Source organism: Pteronotus mesoamericanus, unplaced genomic scaffold (genome assembly GCF_021234165.1).
Source record: "Pteronotus mesoamericanus isolate MK-2021 breed Mesoamerican mustached bat unplaced genomic scaffold, CSHL_Meso_final scaffold_232, whole genome shotgun sequence".
Lineage (NCBI taxonomy): Eukaryota > Metazoa > Chordata > Mammalia > Chiroptera > Mormoopidae > Pteronotus > Pteronotus mesoamericanus.
In genome coordinates, this window is record NW_026555311.1 from 13,875,697 (window position 1) to 13,903,161 (window position 27,465).

At 33.8% G+C, this 27,465-nt stretch overlaps 1 protein-coding gene across 1 annotated transcript in view; it reads right to left on the reverse strand.

Annotated features, from left to right (window-relative positions):
* Positions 1-23,375, reverse strand: part of MTTP (microsomal triglyceride transfer protein) — a 44,638-nt gene extending 21,263 nt beyond the window's left edge. The window contains exons 1-10 of the mRNA XM_054591691.1: positions 23,227-23,375; positions 17,519-17,706; positions 16,123-16,266; positions 10,138-10,245; positions 8,806-8,922; positions 8,372-8,511; positions 6,441-6,591; positions 4,176-4,333; positions 1,203-1,371; positions 232-339 (exon numbers count right to left, since the gene is read on the reverse strand). Of these exons, the coding sequence (XP_054447666.1) occupies positions 232-339; positions 1,203-1,371; positions 4,176-4,333; positions 6,441-6,591; positions 8,372-8,511; positions 8,806-8,922; positions 10,138-10,245; positions 16,123-16,266; positions 17,519-17,706; positions 23,227-23,287 (1,344 nt within the window). The 5' untranslated portion in view covers positions 23,288-23,375. The remainder of the gene's footprint in view (positions 1-231; positions 340-1,202; positions 1,372-4,175; positions 4,334-6,440; positions 6,592-8,371; positions 8,512-8,805; positions 8,923-10,137; positions 10,246-16,122; positions 16,267-17,518; positions 17,707-23,226) is intronic.
* Positions 23,376-27,465: the final 4,090 nt, after the last annotated feature.

Below are 27,465 nucleotides of genomic sequence, written 5' to 3' on the forward strand. Positions count from 1 at the left end.
AAAAAAAGGAAGATCCAATTCTATATGGAGGTTACATTTCAGTGGAGACAGAAGTAAACAAAATGTATAATAAATTACTGAATTCTAAAGTATGTTAGATGGCAATAATTGCTATGCAAATAGAAAAAGTAGAGTAGGGTAAAGGGGATTAGGAATACCAGTGGTGGGCAGCATAATGGATGTTAAATAGGATGGTCTGGAACTACACATGTAATATGGCTTCACACTTACTTTGAGTTTGCAGCCATCGCTCTGACACAGCTTCCTGACCAGGGCCCCAATGATGATCATAACAGTTTCTCTGATGTCATTGCTTGCAAAGGACCCCCTGAATTTACCCTATTAGCCAAAAAGGGATAAAACAAGTTACCAAACTTTAAACATTTCTAAGGAATATTTTTAGTTAAGAGACAAAGTAACCAGGGATTGAGGAAATTATGTTCCTAGGTTGCAAACTCAGAACTTTGCTTTGTCAGAGACGCTTACAAATTCTCTATCTAACTCTGAAATGAAGAGTTAATAAGACTCTCCCCTTTCCAGATATTCTTTACATTAGTCTATGAACTCCCTAGAAGTTTATGGATTGGAATCATTGGGTTAATGAACCAAAAAGAAAAAAAAAGTCTGTAAAATTTTACACATGGGTGAAAAGTGCTTCAATGCTTTTATCAGATTCTTACATGGGCCCATTTTCCAAAAAGATTATGAATTGTTCAATTAGATCATAAGTGAATAAATGCACATTTAAAAAAACCTGGGCCCAAGAGAAGTCTACTTTTGTTTTCAATATAAATTTTTAATATTGGAAGAACTGTATCTCTTCAATATAGTGTGCATTGAATATGATGAAGATTTTTGAAGTCAAAACAACTATTTTAAAATGTTTTTGAAGCATAACCAAAACTTCTCCTCTCTGAAATTTTGTTTCATGTTATATTATTTGATAGGTAAGCATAATATTTAAATTTCCATAAAGTATAGTTTGTTAATTAGAGGAACTGCAAAGAAGACACCATGTGAAATAATTTATTGTAGAGTTAATAATTAATGGATAAAAAATAGTTCAATAGAATCTGAATATGAATAATCAGAAGGTCTTTGGTCAGCCTTCATTCTGATGCAAACAACTTTTAATTACTGCTTGTTCTTGAGAGCTTTTTATTGGTGAGAGCCTTTATTTTCCCAGTGTCCATCTGACTTACAATGAGGGCTCTCAGGAGTTCTTCATCGGGATGGGAGGCAAATCCACAGGCGTAGAGAAACCTCTCCTGGAGGATAATGCTACTGTCACTTTTGAAATCCAAAAAGTCCAAAATAGCATCTAGTGAGTCTGGGGTCTGAGCAGAGGTCACAGCATCTACCAGCTGAGGTCTATTAAAAAAAAGGCATAGTCACGGATTGTCAGTGTTTAGGGTGCTTAATGAACTATTTAAAATCTCTACTATTTACAGACTTTCCATTGGTTTGGATTTCCTAAAGAAGTGAATTTAAAAAAGTTTTTTGAACAAAACAATAACTGTCTCAAAAAGACTACCCCCACTTTATTTTAAACCTCTCTTTTAACCCTTCTCTTTCGCATTCAATGTATACTCAGAAAATACAAACCAATTTTACTATATTAACCTAAGTCAAATATAATTTGGAGATTTATAAATAAATTTATTAATTAAGTTTAAATTTTTTTCTATATGAGAAATATATAAAGTCTATGGTCTCCCAAAACTGATTCTTTTTCTCTATCTTTATAAATATACTCATTTCTCAAATGTCTAATTTAACTAAGACAGTATTATCTAATTCTTTTAAGTTTAATTTATATCCAAGGGAGAAAGTTTTCCTCTTTTTTAAAAAAGTAAAATGCACCATGATACAGTTCATTGTTCTGCCATGTGTGAACAGAATGAAAGTCCTCCAGGAAAATTCTAATTACATGTTCTAGCTATCAGGAATCTCTGGTTGGTTCAGTCTGGGATGATACAATTTCAGAAACTTGTTGTCATTATAAGGAATATAGTATATATGTAAATATTTTATTCCATATCCATATAAACACCATACATGTGTTTACTGCTTTATGTTTTTAAAAAAGATATACTCATACTATATAATTTTGAACATAACAAAAAACCAGTAAATGAAGCAGAATCTGAGAGAGACCTACTTATTATGTGTCTATTAAACAGCACTACAGTAGAAATTTTAGGTATGCAATCTCTCTTTGCTTTAATTTCTTCATCTGTAACATAGGGCTAAAAATAGTAGTTAACCTTAGGATTGTTAGGAGGACTAAACTATATAACCTACGTAAAGCACTTAAAATAGTGCTCAGCACATTTTAAATGCTATATAACTATATTCTCTTATTAATACTAATTACCTCACTGAACATCTCTGTCAGCTTACTACTACCCTCATATATAAGGAAACAGACCCAGAGATATCAAGTCATTTGTTCAAGGTCTCATAGCTGATAAGAGTGGAGCTAGGGCTGGAACTCAGGTTTTTATGAGTCTGGAGTTCATGGTCTTTTAATTATTATATTGATGTTTCCCAGAATGATTTCCATGCAACACTAGTCTTACAAAATGCTTTAAGAACAGGTATTTTAAATATCATTTAAGTTTAGGAAATGTTTAAGGAAACTTATACATAAAATTATCAAATTAAAAGCTTTACAAATGTCTGCATCAAAGAGAACTGTTTGACTTGGTTTCACTCAGTATTTTTCAAGCTCAGTTGCTCACAGAAATCTTTTCCTCTTGGCAAATTTGTTAATATTCTGCAAATTACAAGACACATACAATAGAAACTTTGGGAAATGTTACATTCTGCCACCTTGCCTTTCACTATCTTAGAATAAATATTATAAAAGGAATTATTCTTTGTAATTTACAGACTTTGAAAGTGAGGTCCAGAGGAGCTAAATGTAAATGACTTGCTTAAACATTATACACTGTAGAATGTCAGAGTTTAAAACCAGGTCTTCTGATTTCAGTTCATCCTCCTACCTTTCTACTACCCTATGCTATATGTGTGTTACATATGATATGGTACAATATTGTTTAAACAATGTCTTATTAGTATTTTTGTCTTTGATGTAAAGACAAATCATTCTGCCAGTATGTTTTAAAGTTTTATAATTACAACAGAGTCTGAAAATTTAGGATTTTGCATATCTTTTAACTTTTCATTTAACAATTTATTTTTGAAGAAAACAATCAACTTGTGGTTAGCTGTATAAAATGTCTATCAATTTTTTTAATGTCTTCAAGGTAAGCAAATAACATATATGCTCAAGAATAAATAGACTACTCAGAAAAAAAGCTAAATTCTCTTCTTCTTGGTTAATTGAGTCCTTTGAACATAGCGACCACTGCTGCTCTGTATTTGTGTGTGTCACAGCAATTTCTACTTTTGATTATGTTAATGGATTGTTTTCAATATTTGTCAAATTAATTGAGCCATGTTCTACATCATCATTTAGGATAATTAGTATCATACGGCTAGATTTGTGTTTACAGAAAAATTCTCTTACCTACCAAAAACACTTATATTTACAGACCAAGTAAATTTGAGAATATAGTTAACTGTCTTAATTGTGCACATAAAATGAATCACTCTTTCATCAAATATCCAAATTATGTACTTATTTCTTTTCTCTAGACTTTTTCAGCTGTTTATCCCAGTCCTCACTAATTCATATAAAACATAGCTTTGACTGGGATGATCACTGTATCCTTAATAAAAACACATTTTTCAGTTGAAAAATTCATGCTTTTTTGTTTTTTAGTCAACTCTTAAACCTTTTCAAATGTAAATTAATAGCTCCCAGAACAAAATTATAAAAAACAGTGAGGCCGCAGGCTACTTTGGTGTTATGATGAAGCCTTGTCATCCTCTATGAACCAATCTAGACCTGATTTAAACTCATAAACACTAAAAAAAGAAGTTCATTCTGAGCTACTGTTGAAAACTTGTTATTGCATTTCTGGTTAAGTCCATTAAATTACTGTATTATGGCATAACTGTTCAAAGAAAATGCAAAACAACAAATAATTCACTTGGAGGTGGGGCAGTTAGTTAAAAAAGAGGTCTTTTTTGCTTAATAATAAAAAAACAACAACATGGAAATGCTTTCCTACAGAACAACCTCATGCACTGTTCAGGGAACTTACAGGACTTCCTTGCTTTCAGCTTTTAGAATTTGGAGGATCTCTTCTTTCTTCGCAGTCCTGAGATGCTGAATAAAGACCAGGAAGTTCCTGATGGCCTCAGCCTTGGAGAGGTTTTCAGGCTGCAGGTGTTTTCTGATGGACTGCCAGTGCTCCCGGAGCTGCAAAACACGGCTGCAGGCTTGTACCCCATTCATAATTTTGAACACCCACATTTACAAGAGATGTTCTCCCCAGAAATAAATTTTCCCTTGTATCTGACAAGCAAAAGAAGCATTTGGTATCTTCACTCAATAAACCTGACTGCCCCCTGTGCATATCACACTGCTGTGACTCTCAGAGGCAAATACAGAGGCCTGCTGACCTTGTGTGTGATTCTTTGGTACGAGACTGTTTTTGTCTATTAATATTTAGCTCAAAGGACCCTGGGTATCCAGGCATATTGGTCAACAAGGGAATTATATCTGAGGCCAGGCCTTGACCACCATAATGAAATTGCGCAGAATTTTCATTAATATATTTTGGAGGGAAAAAATATTAGAACCATTGAAGAACTGTGTCAGCTTTCTTAGATAGGGACTTCACAGAGAATCCATTTTTGCAATAATTTCAGCTTCATATTATCTCTTTAAATTAGTTTGTATGAAATGCCATGTGTTACTATGGCTAACATCTTAACAGTTATTACTTATGTGTATCGGAAGTAGAATAGTATTTAGGTAAAGGTAATTCTCATATACACTATTATTATGCTACTGTGGTTTTAAAAATAGTAAATAGTTCTAAGTAATGACAATATTTGTCTTTGAAATAAGCTAAAGAACTTATTTTCATAGTTTACCACTTTCTTCCTAGTTATGAAGAATGTGTTAAATCCCATCAGTGACTTCCAACTCTAACCCTAGGATTATCAACATGCTACCAGTTTCTAAATTATCCATTCCTTCTAATAAGCAATAGATATAATTTGCTCTTTTTCAAATCCCTTTTGGTTATCTAATCTTAAGAGGATATTGCAAAGAAAAAATATCAGCTGTACTTGGCCAAAGATTTATTGGGTCATTTCTGAGGGCAGAGAGCATATCAACATGAAGTCAGATTTTCTTTTTTCTTTAAACGGTTGCAATAGTAACATTATTCTGAAAAGCAATTTCCTCAAAGACACAAATCCTTCCTATAATAATGAAGAAATAGCTATCAAAAATCTTAGATGGTTCATAACGTTTAATAATTATGGGGGAGAAACTAATAGTTCACAACATAAGTAAAGCTGATTGGTTTCATAGACAGTTTTCTGAATAATTTTTTATCTCAGATGACATTATAAAATTATACTGGAACATTAACTGCTATATGAAAGAGAAACAAAAGAAAAACCAAAGTTTGAGAGTTATGATTTCTGCTTCATTGTGTTTTCTCTTAATTGAACTTCGGTATATTTGAGAAATTAGTAAGGCATTACTGCCTTGTACTCTAAGCAAATTGTTGTATTAGTTTTTGATGATTATGCTTTACTGAACACTAATAATATCCAAGGGAAGAGCACTTCTGTTTACTACGAACAGAGCATGAAGCCAAGGGTTTGCTCTCTTGATAACAGGTTAAACCTGTATTAGGAAATGCTGGACCTTAAAGTCATTTCTGTGGCCCTACATCACAAGTAATCTATGCAATAAGTGAAATTTCTCTTTGTTGGATTAAAAATGTTACAGTTTGGTCTACCCTTTGCCTTGGGAATATGCTATCTCATCTCTAACTATAAATTGTAGGGGAGGTTGGAGTGTGGCAAAGAAGTATCCCTTAATTTAGGCAGAAGGCTGGGTATCTTTTTTTGTCCTCACAGCAATACTGGGAACACTGAGCTGGCTGAGTAATAGATTTCACCTGTGGACATAATGGTACTAAGTGAAAGAACTTTCAGGATATAGATCCCTGTCCATGCTCTTGGTACAATATGCTTCCCACTAACTTCATTAGGCCCTTATTGCCTCTGAGTTCTAGGTGATACTTTTAAGAAGCTGTTCTGAAGTCACAACATTTTTGATTTAAGATGAGAGGATGGTAATTATTTGTTAATTATTACTGTGTTCTGCATCATTTTAAACGCATAATATTAGGCTACTGTCATAACTCAGTGGTGGCTAGAAGTTCTTCACAAACTTTCTTCATTCAATTAGTTGAAGCTTCCACTGGAGATAAAAGTAAAATAGAATTTTAAGCCATGACTATTCCCATATTTGGCTGCACATTACAACTGTTCACACTTACAGAAGGGCATCCTTTACACTCGCTCTGGAAGACCTGCCCCACAATGGGAAGGGCCTTGTAGTTGGAATCAATTGCTTTAATTATGGTTGCTACTTGCTTTCCAGACATCAGCCTTGGGCCTGCTTCAGTTGTCTTCAGCTCTAATTTCTGCCTATATAAGCAAAGGAAGATAAATATCACATTAGCAGCATTCTTTTGAGTGTGCAATCTACAAATTGCCATTTCTTTTGGCAAACAAGATACTAATTTATTCAAGTTGTATATGGTCATGTCTTTCAAATTGTGATGTCTCCAGTGGTAAAAGATTGAAAATTTAAGGCTGGATTTTCAAAATATAATGACGAGAATATAGAGAAGAAAATTTACATGAATGCTAAACAAGATATATAATGTCACCTCTTTTGAATTTAGCCCAACTTTCTAAAAATGTTATCTTCAATACAACCACATGTCCATTATTAACTAAGACAATTAGGAAATATTTATTTTCCAAAAATGGCCTCAATAGTATTTTTGCCTAATATGTTCTTTCAGAAACTTATCTCTTTCCCACCAAGAAGTAGAGTCTACATCCCCTTCCTTGAGCTTGGGCAAGGTCTGTAACTATCCCAACTAAAAGACAATAGTAGAAGTGACACTACATGACTATTAAGGCTAAGTCATAAGCAGGAGTTCAGCTTTCTTCTCACATTCTAGCAGCACATGTACTTTTGTAGACTTAATTGCCATGTGAGAGGTCTGGCTACCTGAAGCTGCCATGTTGAGAAGCCACATGGAGATAAAGAGAAATGCACGAGGAGACTCAGTAGTTTGCATCTTTTCAGCCCAAATACCGGAGAGGTGAGGGAGCAACCTTTGAGCCAGCTCTGGTCAGTGACTATCTACAACTGCATAAGAGACACCAGGCAAGGCATGGCTGGTGGGCCAGGGCAAGCCCCAGACTTATGAGAGAGAATAATAACATGAATGTTGCTACCTGATAGACTGGATAAGTAATTAAACATATTAGTCTACATAAAAATATATTAAAACAATAGTAGAATACAAAATTCTACTGCAGATGAGACTTCAATAAAATTTCAAGAATTTGAGGCACTTCTCATAGATTTTGCATCCATTCAATGCCGATATGATGGTTACTTTAGAGAAAACATTTGCAAAGCAATGGCATAAAATATAATACATTTAATGCCAAAATAATGTTCTTCTAAATTAACATCTGAAATACCACATATTCTTAGATTTGAAGTTCTAATTCTTAAGCCTGTGAGAACTATTCTAACCAGAGAACTTTTCTCAAATTGAAATAACAAGCTTGAATACCTTAAGTACTATAATTGACATTAAAAATTCTGTCTCATTTACTTTACTGTGAAACTTTTTATGTGTTTCTTAACAATAGTAACAAACAAAAAAATCTCAGAACATGCAAATGCCACCACCTTTTTAACACTGACATTGAAAACACTTGACAGAGAAATTAGAAAATAAACTTAATAAATAAAGCAGATTGACTTTTTAAAATTTAAATTCTACTCAATAAACAATTTTTAAATGAAATTGAATTATTTTTAAAATGAATTTCTATTTTCACTATTTAAGATCTTTAAATGAAACACTGTTTCATTTAAATGTAACAACCAATCATTTTATAGCCCTTCGGATAACAGTTGTTAAAGATCATTTAAGATCTTTAAATAGTGAAAATAAAGATCTTAAAACTGTGAAAAAATAGAAATCTTTAAAATAGTATTTAATATAGGTGATAATTATTGTAGATAATGTGAAAAAATAGAAGATGTGCAAGATATAATTACTATTTTCAAGAAGTTCACAGTCAAAATGAGGAAATACTATATATATTTTAAAACCAAGTATAATAATACATAAAAGAAAAATAAAGAAAATTTAAAATTTTAACATTGTCTTACTTTGATACTATCTTGCCTGCAATGGTCCGCAGAAAATTCAGCCCAAAAGCATGTATCTCTTCTGCAAGAACAGCTATAACAAAGCTGTCTTCTATCTTATAGGTAGTGACAGATGTGGCTTTTGAAGTGACACCCAAGACCTAAATAGGTAAATATTTGTAGTTGTAATATTTAATCAGCTTTTTATCTTTAAATTAAGTCAAATACCAAACTATCTTTTAATCTTCAAAAGAGCATCTCCACACTTCCCCCATCATTCAAACATATAACATATTAAAATAAATCTACTCATTTCATAGTATGTGAAATTATACTCTAAACTAAAAATTATAAAATGTTCCCAAAATATGATACCTTATTCTTCTATTATTTTAAACTCAACCCTACAGAATGTAATTATTTAGATGCTTCAGAGAAAGTGATTTTAATCATACCTGATTTGCTGCTGTAAATCCAGACCTTTCTATTTTGCATGAATCCAAGGCCTTAATTTTGGTCACTTTATCTTGTTGAGCCTGGTAGGTCACTTTACAATCCCCAGAGATATCTACCTAAAAATAAAAGTAAAAAGATTCTCACATGGGCCATTTGAATTCCAACAGTAATTGGCTTAAAAAATAGTGCCCCTAATATGTCCCGGCAGGTGGCCTTCTCTCCAGGCTGACAAGTAGAAAAACAGGAAGAACTCAACATTTCCTCCAGCAAGTGAATCCTTCTTCATCATTTTTGGTTGAGTCTTATTAGTGTCTTCTTATGCCCAAGGGATAATAAAGGATGTCCTACTTCTTTCTAATGTCTAATAAGAATTGGACAAATGGCCTGGTCAAAATCAAAACCTCTGGTAAATGAGTAATTATGTGGCAAGAGGATTTGACTTCTAATGTGGCAAGAGGACTTGACTTCTAAGGCTGTGTGTTTTTGAGTGTGTGTGTGTGTGTGTGTGTGTGTGCGCGCGCGCCCGCACCCTTTGACCAGCTGAGTTGATTAGAAATCTTTAAAAACCTGTTGGATTAGTTGAACTCTATATGTCACATCAACAAATTGAGTGTAGACAAATGTATCCCAATATAGACTCTGTTTAGCTTCCACTGGCCTTTCAGCCAGCCTCTGTACCACACTCAGCCTTCATTCTAGCAAACTAACATTCCTTTGGCTCAGCCCTGCCATCAGAGTTTCTCACTCACTCCTGGGCTGTCTGACTTCACACTAGAAAGTTTGGACTCGGCTCTGCCTTTGACTCAAGGTATGGTACTAGAGGAGCCACTTAATTTCTCTAGTTTTACCTCAGTTCCTTTGTAAAATGAAAAGGGATGGTATAGACCAATGGGTCCCCAAACTGATAATAAATTCAAATTATCTGAGAAAATTGTGAAAACATAGATGCTCAGGTCCTTCCTAATCTAGTGAATCAGAATCTCTGCAGTGAATCCTGGGAATCTATAGTTTTAATAATCTCCTTATGGACTGGATACAAAGTGATGCCGCTAGAATGTTCCCCAAGTTTTCCTCATCTTTATTTTTCAGACAGTCTATAAGTCTCCTCAGTGTAACTGAGTCTAGTTCCTTTCACCCTGTATTTGAGTATACATTGGTGTAAATGGAAACTTGTTTCATATGTGAGACTTGACCACTTAGCTCACCTTTTCTGAGTTTTACCAGAGTAATAACTTCTCTACTAAACTTCTACAAATAAAAATCCATACAAACAATTTAGGTAACTCCATTGACAAATAAGAGCCTGGATATCTAATAATATTAGTAAGTACCTCATTGGTGGTTCCAGAGCTTAACTGCATCTGAAATAGACTAGCCAGGCCTCTCTTGAGATTTTCTATGGCCACTGGTTCATTTTCATATGAGTAGAAGTTTTTGACCTAAGGAGAAAAAAAGGATAAATATAAATGAAGCAAAAATGGATTGTTTATCATACTTGGTTAAATAAGTGGCAGGAAAGGTTCACATTCATATCCCTCTTAAATCTGGGGGAAAGATATGTTACTGGAATTTCTTTTGTTGTGAAAAGAAGCTATTTAAATTTCTAAGAAGCAAGACCATCAGAATATGACATTGCAGGAGACTCATAATGAGGGTTCTGAACACAATGGGCACAGCACATGGAAGGAAAGAGAGTGCTGATGTAGGCTGGTATTTCTGCAAAAACAAGGATTGCCCAAGGAAGACAAATCAGGAACATTCTCTTTGAACATGTCAACACGATCTCTACCTGCTTGAAAAAAAAACAAAACAACCAAGGTTTAAAATGACAGCACAGAAACAGGTTTTAGAATAGAATGGCAACTGCCGCTCTTGAGACTACTAAGATAAGAGCCACCAAAGGCTATGATAAGGGCCCAGACATAGCCATTTTTCCCACCAACAAAATTCCTCAGGGGTGGCTTTCTTCATCTGGCCCTCTGGCAGCACTTATGTTGGCCCTCGGTATAAGAAGGTAAGAAGGTGGGAAGATTTTAGGCTGCGATGCTTTTACTGAACGACCGGCTCCAGGCACTGCTTCGAGTTTCTCTTTAGAAGACAAGACAAAGAGGTTGGAATGAGAAGAGTGACAAGCTTGGCTGCCATAGTAAATGGCATCCTTGATATTATAGGCACAGAAGTGAGAACAATGTCTCATACCATTTTGATAATTTAGCTCATGTTTAAGAAACAAGGCTAAAAATACAAAGAAAATTTTCTGGAAACCAGTATTTCATTTTTCACCCTGTGTTAACTCCAAACACTTCACAGGATTTAGAACTCGAGGATGGATATAGCTTCCCTGTAAAAACTCCCAAGGTCTATGGTAATTATAGCTGAGAACTTCCACCAGGAATACCCTGAACGCCTTCCTATTTTTCTTGAAAGCCAACCATGAATTCTCAAGAAAAACAAAAATCTCATTAATTATGCAATGAATTCAATTAATATCAATCTGAACAATTCAGCCACATGAAAACTCTCTCATAACTTAGAAGATGAGAATATTTTGCCTGAATTATCCAAACAAGTGCCTCAACCCTTCACTTTTATGTTCTACATATACATTGCCTAGTGACAGATTTACTTGGTACTTTATCCAACTTGTAATCAATTTAAGTCATTACACGGGACACACATATAAATGTAGGAATTGTATTTGTTTAGGTTAAAAAGGAGATGGAATAAGTGACCTCAGCATTTGAAAATCTATGGTATCACATTCTCAAACAAATCACTAACAATTTCTTGAATCCAAGGCTGAGTTTCTGATGTTCTATTTTATAAACTGGGTCTTTTTTTCTTAAGAATTACAGTGTAACCGTAATATTTCAGAATATGATATTGCCATATATCATGACTATTGTAGGTTCATAACTGGATCATTTGAGCCCAGATACAGTAAGTAGGACTCACTGGTTGGCAATGCTCACATGCTTATGGTCCGTGATGTTTAAGGCCTGAATCTTAAATACTTTAGAAAGTAAGAGCAGCCATGAGGTGGGAAAAATACTTTTACTTATCATTGGTAACCTCACTTTTCTTCCAGGCTACAAAATGTGCCTAAACTATTTACTAAGTGTGACCCAAAATTTTGGGAAACTCAGTTTTCAGATTTAATCTGTGGACTATACACAAGGTTAAATACCCTTTTGTTAGTTGCACACTTCTATGGATCAAGATTTGGTCTTGACTGCTAGGTCCATAATAAAATGGTGGTAGAGACTTTTTATTTTCCTGGAAGGCTAAATGGTGTAAACAGTGAGACATAAAGAGAAATTTTTTTCATTCTTTCTATTAGTTTTTATAATTTTCCTAGAACTAGAAAAGCAATCAAGTCTCTTTTTTCCTGTATGAGTGCTACTTTTGAGGCCTAAATTCTGTTCTCTTAGCGCAAAACAATTGAGGTCCAAACAGATAGCACTGGTAATGCATATTAGCTAAAATGTCAAAATTATTAGAATTAAGCAGGATTTTGATAGTTTAAAAAAATAGTAATTAAGTCAGAACTTTGCAGTTCAATCCAAGTGGCTATCACAGCAGTAATCTTAAATTCATTCTTTCATAACAGGAACTGAAAGTTTAATTATATTCTGGCCATAAAACTGATTTCTTCATTCAGTTCTGAAATGAGCTGTGAACATTTGAGAGCACAGGACTCTTATCTAAACTCACAGTCCTCAGAGATTCTGGAGACCAGCAGTGGCACAACCTAGTGATAAACTAATCCTTTAACTCAAGAAAACCAAACATAGAGAGAGAGGGTGGGTTGTGGGGAAGGAGATGAAGTGCTTCTTCCTGCCAAATTTGGAGGGTCAATTTCCCCTTGAAACAAGTTAAGATTATTCATATTTTTTCCTTAGGGTAAAACAAATGCTTCTATATATTCACTTATATACATTCTTTAAGAATAAGAGAAAACAAAAGTCCATTAACTAGCTAAACAGTAAAAATTTTTAAAAAGGATCCTAGCAAACAGGAATTACTCATTTAATCTTTTCTGCTTAGCTGACATCTGTAAACAACCCTTTGATGTGTATCTAAGATGGAGCATAAGTAGGAAACAGCACGCTGGAAAACAGACAAGTGAAGAAATATATGAATAATTAGATTTTCAAGGTGTCACATTTTTTTGGAGGTTCAGTGTGTGCAAAGAAGCCACATTGCCAGATTCAGACAAGCAAATCAATGCCTAGAAACAATACAAAATAAAGGGCTGACTCAGCAGCCATGCAGTTAATTCAATCAACACTGACAGTGAAAAACTAGAAATGGAAATTCTGTGATTATCTAGTTCACTGGATTAGCATTCCAAGCCAAGAAAGAATCTGTACTGTAACTTGAGGCATCTTTTGCTTGTCAGTATTAATCAACTTAACTAGAAAATGATCATGTTTCCAACTTCATTTATGATTTGTAGACAAAACTAAAGTCAGGCTCAAATACTCATATAGGAGAGAGATTGTGCATGAAAAACAGATGTGCAATAAATATGTTTCTAAATATTTTAATCGGCTCTCTTTTATAATGTAAATATGGGAGCCTAAAACTGGGGGCTCAGGAAAGACAAAAAATACACGCTAATGAGCATCCTTGAAATCAGAAATTTCAGGAAATAAAATTTAATTTGAGACTCTTAAGAAAACTGTCGATCAACAATTCAATCTTTCCTTTCACAATTTCTCCAATAGTAAGGCTGATGTGAAAGTTTAAATAATGATCTTTTTGGCAGTGATGTGGCTGAAAATTACACATAGCTTCTTAGTCTCCGGACTCATGGGTTTTTTTCTGGTAAGTACTTTATCATATAATTGAAAGATAGAACAGTGTACTTTAACCTGTGGCCACAGTAAATCATCACAGGCCATAGCTTCTATACAACTGGCACAGTGGAGTTACTGAAATAATGATGTGGTACAACCATTGCAGCCTTTGAACAGTGAGGACACTGAGTCCATTTGTGTGTGTAACAAAAGACTTTGTACTCAACTGTTATCCGAAGGGCTATAAAATGATTGGTTGTTACTAAGACTACATGCAATTAATATTTTATGGGTTCAATTGTTTTGCCACATTGGAAGTCCAGATAAGAAAATAACAGTATTTCATGTTGTTAACAAAGTTGTGGTATGTGAAAATCAAGAGGGTTAATAAATATGATGAAGAATGAAATAGGAATGCTACAAGTCAACAAAAGAGCTGATATTTTTCCAATGCTTCCCAGACAGAAGATAGTATAACATAGTGATTCCCAGCATAGATTCTAAAATTAGACTCTTCATTGAGGGCCAGGACTCCAACTGGGGGCATGTGAGAGGCAATCGATTGATGTTTCTCATGTCAATGTTTCTTTCTATCTCTTTCTCCCTCTCTTACCCTCTCTCTGAAAATAAATACATAAAATCTTTGAAAAAAATAAAATTAGACCCTCTGTTTTGAATCCCAGTTTCACCATTTGCTAGTTATGTGACCCTAGGCAACTTTCTTTACTTCTCTTCACTTTGGTTTCCTCACCTGGTACAAGAGAGTGATAAAGCAGCACCTGCTTCCTAGGGCTGTCTTGAAGATAAAAGACAGAATCCATGCAACGCTTTCAGTCAGTGCAGGCTTTGGGTGCTCAGTACTTTCAGCTATTATTAAGCAAACAATAAACAAAGTCTTTCTCAAAGTCTGACTCACTTGAGCCCCATATAACCTTATTTGTTCATTCCTTTCGTTTATAAGAATTTATTGCATTCCCCACTATGAGCAAAGCGCTGAATATATAAAGAAGTAATTGCTGCCCACAAAAAGCCTACTCTGAGTGTGGATGGCAGACAAATAAAGAGAGGATTACAATACACTGTGACAAGTGCTTTCAAAGAAATAAGCCCAGGGGAGGAAGGAGTTTGAGAGAATGTTGGGAAAGTCTTCCTGGAACACCAAGTCAGTCAGTGTAGGGCATGGTTGTGGGTACTCTGGAGAAGATGGAATGGGAGGGCATGAAAGTGAAAGGAGGGCTGAAACATAAAGAATGGAAATTTTCTCTATCTAAACCCATAGCTTAGTAATGACCACAAATGACAAAAGAAAGTGATAAGGGCCATGAGTGAGCTAAAAAGTGCTAAGGGAATCCTAAAAAGGACTGGCTGTTTCCAGCTGGCTAGAAGCATGTGACTTTCATAAAAGAAAGACCCCTGAGCAAAACCTGAAGCATTTTAAATATTTTAACAAGTAGAGAAGGAAGAGAAGCATTTTTGAAATGTTGATTCATATTTGGTTGTAGGAGAGGTGACCATACAATAATCATTTTTATGAGTTCCTTTTTAGTACTTTATGTAAAAAAGAAAAAAAATGCATCATGATTAGAAATATATTACATGTCTAAAATTTATATTTTAAAGTATTTATTTTGATCTTTATTTTGAATCTAAAACTTTTGAATCTAGAACTTCTGAGTCTATAGAAATTTTAGAGATGCATAGAGTTTCAACTATGACAGTCCTTTTCTATTTTCTACTTAAGTTCCTAAAATTGAGCTTTCATCTTTATTAATGCATTTTTATGCACATCAATGTAATATCTATACTTTTCATAAGCCCACATATATAATGCCTAATAATTAAGTGATCACAATTGTTTCTCAATCCCAAACATATTAATACCATTTTAATACAGTAGAACCAAACCACAAGTAATGCACACTTATAGAATTTTCTGAGCAAATTTTCAAATACAGTGTCCATTCATTACTTTATGTATAAATGGCTTTTCAAAGTCATAGTTTTAAAGTAATCTCTAAATGACTTTTTTAAGAAAAGCATTTAAAAGTGTCATATCCTTTCAAAACCCTCAATTTTACACTTTATTCAGATATTGATATTCTTACAATATCGCTTATCTAAGTTAGATCATTTCATGCTCATAATTTGTCTACTTTCCTGAATTTATTCAATCATCTGTGATGAACTTTTGTGTTACAACACCTTTCTGATCCTTCTTAATTTAATAAAGAATGTACCTTTTAATCATCCTATCAATAAGCAAATACTTGATTTTACTGTAATGACTATTATAAAATAGGGAGCACAAATGGCTAGAAAATATAAATGAATTAAATACCTTGATTTATTCCTGAAACATCTACTTTGCAACCTATTTATTAGTTCTTGAAAACATTTAATTTACCATAAAAGTAGTGACATCATGATCACCTAAGAATAATATCTAGTAAAGGGAAGAAAAATATGAAGTTGGAGAAAAAGATGTGGGCCCCCTAAACCCCAGATCACTATTACCTTTCCATGGATTAGATGAAGGAGCACAGGTCTTTGTAAAGCGTCCAAGTTTTCTTTTCTTATGATTTTAGATGGATTTTTTCCTTTAAAAATGCTCTTCTCTCCCCTCTTCTGATTCACATTTTCCACATTTACATCTTTTATCTGATATCATGGAAAGACACCTATTAGAAAAATTTCTATACGTGTTTTTATCAGATTCTCTTAGACAAGAAAATGGTAAAGCAATAAACAGGGTTGGCCATAATTGCTTCTGCTGTTTTTTGAATTCATGGTTCAGAGGACCTAGCCATGTCCTTCAACAATTAGATTTTTGAGTTAGGTAAAAATAACAATATTTAAAGAAATCTGTGACTTCAGGTTTATAATTATGACTAGAAAATACCTCTTTTATGTCATTGTCACTCAGTTTTGAACAGTTGCTATCTGCCCAAACTCTTCACTTTCTGTACCATTTCTTTGTAAAGAGCGCTGCTCCATTGTTGACACAAAATTAAAGATGAAAAATGTAATTACTGAACAAGAGGTACATAATATTTTCAGCAGAATACTGTTATATTGAGAAATGTCTCAGAGAGTTGGATGATGAAATTTTGATTTAACTTGGAAGACACAACAGCTGTTAGAGACACCCCAAAAAGCAAAGATCACTTGATAAATATACTGCAATGACATCTCATTATAAAGCATAACAGCAACTACTTATCAATTACTATGAAGCAAATTTTGGTTTTGTGTACCTGTTTCACATTAACATGTGAAAGATTAACTGTCTTTACTAAAGGAGTATATTACCTTTAGGTCCTTAAAGGGAAAATATGGAATCACCATATTTTAAAACTGGGACAAATCCCAGAGACTATTTAACTTGAGCTCCTTTCTCAACCCATAAATCTATGGCATTATAACTGACCAACACTGCCATGCAAAGGAGAACTTGGTTTTTTCCTTAAAATCCAGAATAGGTTTACCCACTCATTGGTAAATCTACCTGTTATGTCAAGGAACTCAGGAAAATTGGGAGGTCCAATTTATCTCTTTCAGTTACAGTAGTCCCAATTGTTTTTCACATGACATGGATTCTAGATCCCTGATTCCCAGAACATTTCAAATGGATTTTAGGTTGATGTGTCTATTAAAACGACACATAGAACTGAACACCATACTCCAATTACTCACAGCATATGTCTTCTTTTGCCTATTTCAACAATTTGGAAAGATTCAAATCATGTTTGATTAGTAAAAACTTTAAAACTGTAGATATACATGTTTTAGTGATAGAAAACAAACTAAATGGTTATAAAACCAAGAACACAAAACAAGTGCAATCAAATTGTACACTTCTCAAAGACTGCTGACATCTAATGCTTGATTCTCTCTGATAGAAAATGCCCACCGTGATTTGGATCAGCTGGTCATCATCACCATCAGGATTCCTCCACAGTAAGACAACGTCCACATTGGATGAAATTCGGTAACCCACACTATCTTGGACTTTTCCTTTGCCCTGATTAATAAAAACTTCAGTGGAGTATGTGAGTTTGTACAGTCGGTCATTATTTAAAGAGAGACCAGTTGTATGACCTGCATAAAGATAGTGACACAAGTCAAGGGTTAGTTATAAGGCATCCATCAGGCCAGGGTCTGGGCTGTCATCTAGCAAAGTGGTGCCCAGTGGGAGGTTAGTGAGTATTTGCTAAATGAAAGATGGGTCTACTTCTCCATTTGCTAATTGGTTTGAACAACAACAAAAACAATAAACAAATAAGTTTCAATTTCATAAACACTAGTTTATGTCCCTAGTCAATATCTAAATATTGCTCTAGTTGAACTACAGAATATTGTTTAAAAAAGTCATTGTATTGGTTTAAATTATATGAATATGATTTCTTGTCCTTCTACCCCAGCTTTATTAAGGTATAGTAAATATAATTTCAGGAAGAGGTTTGGCCCTGGGATTTTTTAATAAAATTAATGAAAACCATTTGTACTTAAACGCAACAGATCATTGCCAAAGTTATCTTAGGGTTCAGAAAGCAGTTTCTTAAATTACATATTTTGAATATTTTTAAGAATATCATTCCAACGCTATTCACTCTGTTAACTTAATTAGTAAACTTTTAGTACAAAGGTACATTTCAAGGTTATACATATATGTTTAAATTAGCTCTTTCTGAATAAAATGATATTTCACTACATAAAATCTTGGCATGAGCTTTAATTTGACAGGAGCAATTTAAAATCAAATAGGATAAAAGTCAGTACTGCGAGACAAAAAATTGATACAATAGATGGAGGACATCCCACACTTTTCGATTCAGTTTAATTTAACCCAAAGAAATGTATAGGAATAGAATCAAGTCTTTCTTAGAAATAGCTGGAAGTTTATAGTTTTACAGACTTTTTTTCCGCGTATTTTCTATCTATAGCTTTCAGGAGGTAGTAAAAAAAAATTTCAGTATACATTTTTTTCTGAGTGCTAATAAGGTTGCATTTACCTAGTTAACAAAAATAGGCAATTGTAACTTTGTTCCCCTCCAGGAAATATGCATATGAGGAAAGGAACAAGATAGGAAGTTGAGATGAGTAAACCAGAAGTAGGGCCCCTGAGAAAAAAGTAAAATTACTTTGCAAAGTTAAAAAAATTGAGAAAACCTCTGAAGAGTCTTTACCATTTCTATCACCTACTACAGCACCTACTGCCCAGAGGAAAAAATGGTCAAAATACAGTCTCTAATAAACTAAGTGTTTTAAACATATTAACATACTTAATCCTCACAAAAACATAATGGGGCAGGAACCATTATTAATCTCATTTCACAGATAAGGAAACCAAGTGGCACAGAAATGATACATTTTATCCAAGATCATACAGATAGCTAGTGGTAGACTCAGGAAGTGAACCCAGGCTGGCTGGCTTCAGAGATCATGCTATTACCTATACTCTACACATCTAAACCTTTAGGTTGACTTCTTTTCTATTCCCAGGGAGTGAGCTAGTTCCTTCATTCATTCATTCATTCATTCATTTATTCATTCATTCATTCAACAAGGCTGTATTTAGCACCCACTTGGTAGTGGACATCTTTCTAGGCTCTGGCACAATATCAGTTAACAAGTAGACAAAATGTCTACCTTCATGGAGCTTAGGAGGAGGAGATGGGCAATTAACTTATATACTTATAAGTATGTAAAGAAAAATGAAGCAGAAAAGGGAATGGAGATGCTGAGAGAAAGACCTTTGAGAGAAGGTAATATTCTGGGCAAAGGCTTTAGGCTAGCCACATGGTACCTGTGGGAAGGGCATCCCCAAACCCCTACCTCCCCATATTCCCCACAAAAGGAATAGCAAGCTCAAGGGCCCTGAGGAGAGTTCATGCAGGTGTAATGGAAGAACAGCAGGGAGGCCAAAGAGGCTGGAATTGAGTACATGAGACAGCAGGAGGTGAGGTCAAATAGGTATCAATGGGTGGCAGGGAGACCTGGGGAGTTTTTGAATAGACTTAGAACTTGTCTCTGAGTAGATGTGTGGTAAAGTTCTATGACCTAACAAACCTTCAAAGAAAGGGGATAAGGAAACAAGAACTGGGAATCTGGAAAAGCCAGGGGAAGGAAGTGTGGAAGTGGGTATCCAAGTTTATCCTTGTAGACATAAAAACAGATTGTGTCCAAGCAACAAGTCAGGCAGAACTGCAGGTAAAAGATACAGACAACGGAAAAGGTTAGGAAAAACCTTGAAGAAGATAAACTCTGTGACTCCTCTAGCCTCCGTACCTCCACTCTTCTACATTTTAACTTGGGACAGTCCTGCAGGTTCAAACATTGGCTTTCAGGCCAGGAAAGATATTTTGGCCAGAGAGGCCTTATTTTAAAGACATTTATCAAATTCTGCATAAAGTAAATACATGTTTTCTTATCTAATCCTCACAATAATTCTAAAAGATAAGCATTATGTGACACAAGGAAAGCTGACTCTGCGTTCAACTCAACAGATACAATGCAGAATTTGACACTTAAGTTTACGGAGTTCCAAGTTTTGTGGACTATGTGAAGGTGTTTTCTGATTAAGGTAACTATGAAAAATTTGTAGGAAGGAAGCCTCCCTCAAATTCTGAAGCCTTCCAAACTATCATGTTGCCCATTTTTTCTTGCTTTTACTTTACTGGCCAATAGGATGTGAAAAGAGAAACATGATAGATCAGTTTTTTACTATGACTTAGAAGTGATAAAGCACAGGAAAGAATAAGCCTTGTTCTCCCAGAAATTTTTCCTACCTCTTTCAAGAGAAGATAAAGCCTAAAATGGTTCAAATAAGTGGATTGTGTTGTAGTGTTGTCCTTGTTATCCTTACCTCTTTGATAAATATTTCTCTGTTTATTTGTTCAGAGATCTGGCAACACTGAGCAATGGGAGCACATTCTTTTTATATTGTTAACTTAATATTTTTAAGGTGTTGCTCTTTACGGTATGCAGAATGGCATATTTTGAGGCTAATGTTAGATAAAACCACAGGAGAAAGAGCCAGTACCTCTTCAATGTGCCTCTTCAAGTGTATCTAGAATTTTAAGTGACTTAAAAGCAACTAAATTTAGTTTTCAACTTTTTAGGAAGGATCTTAAAATACTCACTTATCAAACCTAGATGAACACAATAGCACAAGTAATTGGCTTAAGCAAGAAGACAAAGTAGAGATAAATTAAAGGTGAGGTTTGAAGAGATATACACTAGTGATACAGGTTATGGGAAAACTACCTATAAGGCTGGAAGTAAAGAGTAGAATGAAGGATAAGGTGAGAAAAATGGAAGATGATTAATGTGAATGAATTAAAAAGTACGGGTAAGGTCAGAGAATGAGAGGAAGACTGGAAGTGAGGAAACAGCTCAGGTTCAGAGATGATGGAATTAAATAGAAAGTTTATGTATGGGTTCTCAGAAGTAAAAGTACTATAAAGAAAACCTGAAGAAGGCACTGAGAATAGATCCATCATTACAAAATATGACTCAGAAAAACTTGAGTTTTCAGAATGTTCACACTCAGCATATCTCTTCAAAATAGACTCTCATTTCAATCTGAATGCTCTCTTCCATTCTCTTCACAGTCCAATCAAAATCCACCCAAATGTGGCAATTTGCAAAACAGTTGCATTAGCAATTAAATTTGAGATGAGTTTTGAGGTGATGCATGGAATCCCAAAAATTTATAAGGGCCTGATTTTAAGTAAATTCTTCACAAGTAGTTTGCTTGTTAAATGTCAGTCATTACAGAGAGCAAGAAATTTATTATTAAATCATGGTACTATCACACAAAAGGTTACCACATCTAGGTATAGAGTCCTGTACTTTTTATTTATGATATTTGGCATAAGCAGCTGGTACCGTGAAGCTAATGACACTTAAGCCTTGAGGCCCTCCCTTGCCTAGGTTCATTTCAAGATCTTGGAAGGGAACCCTAGCAATGTATACCCATGCCATATCATTTTTTCAGTAACACTTACAAAAGTAAGATGTTTTTGTAATTTTTTTTCAAAGATGGCCCTTAAGTTTTAGTCTTCAGGTTCTAAAAATCTGGATTTACCACTGAACCTGTACACAACATACTGTAGCTGTCTGTCATCTTTTAAACCTGTGTTATTGTTTCCTGTATTTTAAATCTCTGTAAGTTCATATATTTGAAAATATCAAATTATGCAATTTTCTTATATATAGAGTAGGAAAAAAAAGAAATCCACACTACCTACTATATCTCAATGACTTTCCTCAAAATAAGCATGGTATTAGGTTTGATATTATGTTGTAAAAATCACCCATATTTCAAATACAAAACAGTTTATTTGACAGATAATAGTAAGATTTCTATCTAATAACTCTAAGTCAGATATAATTTATAAACCTTTGCTTTTTTCTCCAAACTTTTTTTTCATCCAAGTAGGCACTGTATCTTTAAATACCAAACATTTTAGACACTGGTGAAAAATATTGTCTTTAGTGCAAGAACATAAAGTGTCATTTGCTTATGTAACAATTTAAATTTAGCCCTCCATGTATTGTTCCAATAAAATTGTCTTCTCATGTGGAAATTTTCCATGCAAAAAATCTTGAGAAAAACTTCACTTTATCATCAAAAGTCACAGTTATCCCAACATAGTTTTGAAAGTTTACAAATAAACTGTTTTATATCAAGTACTTAGTTAATAGAAACTTATTGTTAATAGTTAATAAATAGAAACTTATGTTATGTATTAGATCAATTAGCTTTGATAGTGCTCCCTCTTAAGATATTCTAAAAAAGTGATAATTTTACAGGCACATTATTTAGAAATCCAAGGAGTGTATAAACTAGCTGATTCAAAACAAGATCCCATATCAATACATTTCATACATCTTTTTGAAACCACTACCCATAAAATGTTTTTTCTCTCAAATATCTTAATTCATAGATGTTTTTAAAAATCAATTTTATCTTAAAGAAGAAACAATAGCTAGCAACATTTTTCCAAAGATAATAAATCTTCATTCTTAAACCTATATCATGTAGTTTTACTTTCTGTAATTCACCAACTACAGAATTCTATCATTTCTAAACTAATGAAATTAAACACATTTTACCATTTCATTCATAATTCTTTGGCAAACCAAATGCTTTTTCATTGGGTCTAATTCTTCTTGATGTCACATTGCTAAGCAACCAGAAGAAAATTTAAGAAATGTTTTTTTTTTCTTTTTTAAATCCTCCTCTACAATTCAAATGAAGGAGCTGCATTCAATGAGTGACCAAAAACAGCAGGTAACAATAGCTGGCATCTTTTTTTCTCTTTTAAAAATCAACTATGAATGAGAAATTGAAGCAAGCAGCACACTAAACTGAGGTAATGCAAATAAAAGGAACCTCAGTTTTCTTAATGTATGGAAGAATTTGAATTTGGTTTTTATTCTAACCTAGTTGTTCCTTCACAAACATTCCATATTTACATGGTTTTAAGATGGTTTACTTAGAAACTCTTTCACTATTCACACACACACACACACACACACACACACACACACACACACAACTTCCCCTCAAAGATTAAGATTGAAGTTTAGCAAAAGGCAACACAAACTTACCTTTAACAGAAGCTGAATATGAGGAAATGAAGCAGAGAAAAAGTACAGCAAGAAGAATCATATTGACTAGCCACTCTCTAATGCATCCAGTACCCAGCAAGGAGTCACTAAGAAGTGGACTCTTCTGATGGCAGTGAGGGAATGTCCCTCCTTAGAACCTGAAATGATAATGTTTATCTTTGGGGAAAGGTCATATTCCAAACTCCAAAATCAGGACCTAAGTTCACCAAAAGGCTCACTATTAATGATTAAACATAGGTGCGCTGTAGTTTTCAGTCTTTCACTCTTTAAATTTTTTTTACTCAATAAGGAAAATCAAGGAAATTTTCACTTTGGAGAGCTAAACTAAACCAGTCTACCTTCTTGTAAATTTAGAAGTACTTAGGGACATTTGGGGGAAACCGGAGGTGATATTCTCTGTTCAATAGTAATCATCATGCTTATGTTATTAAAGGGCTGTCTTCATGTTTTAACACTTTGTGTGGAAGGGTAGTGAGGACTCTGGAACTCAGCTAAACTTAATTGAATTTTATTATGTCTTGTATGCTCATCTTTGACTATATGCTATTAGAAGAAATCATTCTGAATTTTAGGACTCAAATTAAAAAAATTTAAGTTGTGCCACCACCAATCACTACAAAATAATGTTAGAGTAGGTAGAACTTTAATTTCTGAAACCTAGATGATCAACATTGTTTATTATTAACACATTTGCAGGCCAATTGAGTATATATGAGTATATCATAGTAGACTGCCAGCTATATCTAATGACAAAAAAAAAGTTAGTTGTCTAAGTCCCCAAACTGGCTGGGTTTCAGTCCATGCTTTCTGAATCCCATTTCTAGGAAGAGATTCAAATGGGGAATTCTAGTCCTTAGTACTTTTGCTACAGAAAATTAATTAGGAAACATCTCTAGACTCAAAGCAAATGCCCGAGTACAGCTAAGGTAATGCTAACTGAACCAACTTTTATCCTTGGAAACTCCCACAAGAGAGACCTAACACGAACAATGAGGTGGTTTGGGTGGCATGTGGGGTGGCTTTGGCAAAGAAGGAATAAAAGACTCGTGAAAGGCCATTTGACTGAACTTGAAAATACTTAAGACCATATTTAATTATAAAATTGGTTCTTAAATCAGCCCTCATCTTTCTCAAAACCCTTTTCTAAAATCCTAATCTTAAATTTAATTTAGATAACCCATGTAAAAGATAGCCAACTTGATAGGGACACAAAACATAAAATTTAAAATCTACAAAGTATATATAAAAAACTAAAGGTTGAAAATTGTTTATCTTTATTATCTATTGAGGTTAGAACTTCATTTGCTGTCATTAGTTTTGTATGTAAGTTATGGCTAAAGTACCTATACAAAAATAAAATGTTTGCTTGTGACTTTCACATTAAAGTTATAAATAATAAGTTTTCCTGGGGTAAACAGACAAGGCCATTCTTAGAAAAAATACTTTTATTTTCATGAATAGTATATAATTATATCATATTATATATTATGTATACTATATAAGGTATTATATATACAAGGTAATGTGAATGGCCTTGCTTTACATGTTACTATATTTCTATGTGTTTCTATAATTTCTGCATTACAGAAAGATATGAAGCCATTATAGTTACTTAAACTTTACATACTTATTTAAATTAAGGACTAGTTTGAATCTTACATGAGTCTATGAGAACTGCTTTTTGCATTCCATTTGAGGCTCACAGTTACATAGACCTTTAATGTTTGGTCTATGGTGGTTGGACTAAATGATGCGTGATACGTGTCTCTTCGGGTAAAGTACCATTCCTTGTCAGGTATCAAAGTCCAACTAATAAAAGGTATATTACTATTGCCTAATAAATGCTGTTTCACTTGAGCATTTGCTTTCCACTGGAACGCTCCTGTAGGTCACTGTATTAGTCATTTCAATTTAGATTGCTAAAATAAGTCTACTTCTGTTGGTGATAAATAACATCACCATGTGCATATAACTTTTTCTATTTACAAAGACACTTGAAAGACTTAGGATTGTGTCATCTGAGATGAAATAAGAATGCCAAAAACTTTATATATTCAGTGAATTTTGTGTACTGCAGAAAACACATTCTCCTCTGCTGCCTTGTTGATCAAGCAGAGCAAACATTGTCCATTATATGTGGGAGATGCCTCCCAAAACACATCAGCTATTTTACATGGCATGTGAAGCAATACAGAAGCACAGAACAGAATAAAAATAACAGGAGCTGCCATCTATGGAATGATTGCTATGCAGAATACACTATGCTAAGCACTTTACCTTTTTTTTATAGTATATCCTAACAATCATTTTTCACATTAGAAAAATGAGGCTCAGATTAATTTAGTAGAGTGATTTGAGGAATACAGTAAAACAAACTTGAAACCTAGGCCCAATATTCTTCTTTAATTAAAAAATATTAGAAATAGAAAATGGAAAAAATGATTTCCTAAGGGTGACATATAATTATTAATTGGGACTGTCCTTTAATAAGTCTATCACAATTTTGTATGGAGGTTAGCAGAGCACTTGACCATGTGGTTAGATGTGCCCAGCTGAAATTATTGGGGAAAATATTCATCTGTGCTATTCAGGTCAAAGTCAAGTAACATATTTTAAAACAATGTTATTACAATGAAATTTTCTGGTAGTATCATGTATCATGGTAGTACATGATACTATATACTACTACTATACTACCATTTTGCAGTAATAAATAAAAGACTATGAAATAAAGAGGAATGACTAATTCCAAAGTACAGTTGTGTTTCTGCTAAGTATCAGAGGTTGTTAGGAGTTAACTCATTGTCCTTGATTAGAAGATAAATGAATTTCACCCCACTAAAGGCGGAAGAGAATGTATTACCCAACTAGATACAGATATAAGTAGGTCAGGTATCAGTACAGGAATAAAAAGTCTTTATAGCATCAGAACACTTTACTCTGTTCTTTAAAAAAACATGAAAAAAAATTTAGAGGGGCACTTCAAGTTATCCTTAAGTGGCTATAATAAAATCTAATATTAGTTTAAATTCAGGGAGGGAATTAGCACTTTTAAGGAATCCTGCAAAAAATAGTTTTAGATTAAGAGTATTCTTACGATATGATGAAATCTTCTATTCCGTGGCAAAGGTATAGAATACATATACTATTTTAGAGATATTGTTTAAGATTTCTGAGGAAAAAATAGCCACAAAATGCCTTTCCTTAACAAGAGTAAACACAAGACTTAGGTTTGAAACACTTGGAATCCAACATTTTCCAAAAAAGACAGTGATTTTTTTAACAACCAAAAATACTTTATGGGCCAATAACAGTCACCCTAAGAGGAATCTAACTTTATATTATCTTTAACCACACAAAACTGAATTCCTAGCATTTAAAGAATTGATGGCTTTCTTTGAGTAGGTGAAAGAGATGGTTTTCTTTTGTAAAGAATCAAAATGTAAATTTTGATCAAAATAATTGTATTTATAAAGACAGTCCAGAAATTTCCCATATAGCCTACACCCAGTCACCCCTATCATCAATATCATAAATTACTGTGGTAAATTCGTTAATATTTAAAAAAATCAATATTGGTATATTATTATTAACTAAAACCCACACGTTAGATTTTTGTCTAATGCTTTTTTTTTCTGTTCCAAGATCCCATCCAGAATATAATACTATATTTAGTTGTCATATATCCTTAAGCGCCTCTTGGCTTTGACAGTTGTTTGTAGGATGCTTCTCTATTGCAATTTGGAGGATGTTTTCCTTATGGTTTGACTGGGCTTATAGGTTTGGGGGAGGAAGACCACAGGGGTACCATTTTCATCGCATCCTGTCAAAGATACATACTATCAACATGATGTGTTATGATTGATGTTGACCTTGATCACCTGGCTGAGCAGTGTTGTCAGGTTTCTCCATTGTAAAGTTACTCTTTTTTTTCAATTTCTCTTTATATTATACTCTTTGGAAGGAATCACTATATGCAGCCAATATTAAGGACTAGGGAGTTATAACTTATAGGGTATAATCCTCCTGCCTGAGGGTGGAGTATTTATATATATATTTCAAATTCCTCTGTATGGGAGTTTTATCTCTTCTCCCCTATTTATATCAGTATGGATTTATGGGTATTTATTTTATTTTTGGGGTTACAATACAACTGTTATAGCTTTGGCCACTGGGAGCTCTTTCAGTTGGCTCCTGTGTTCCCTTGACATATCCTAT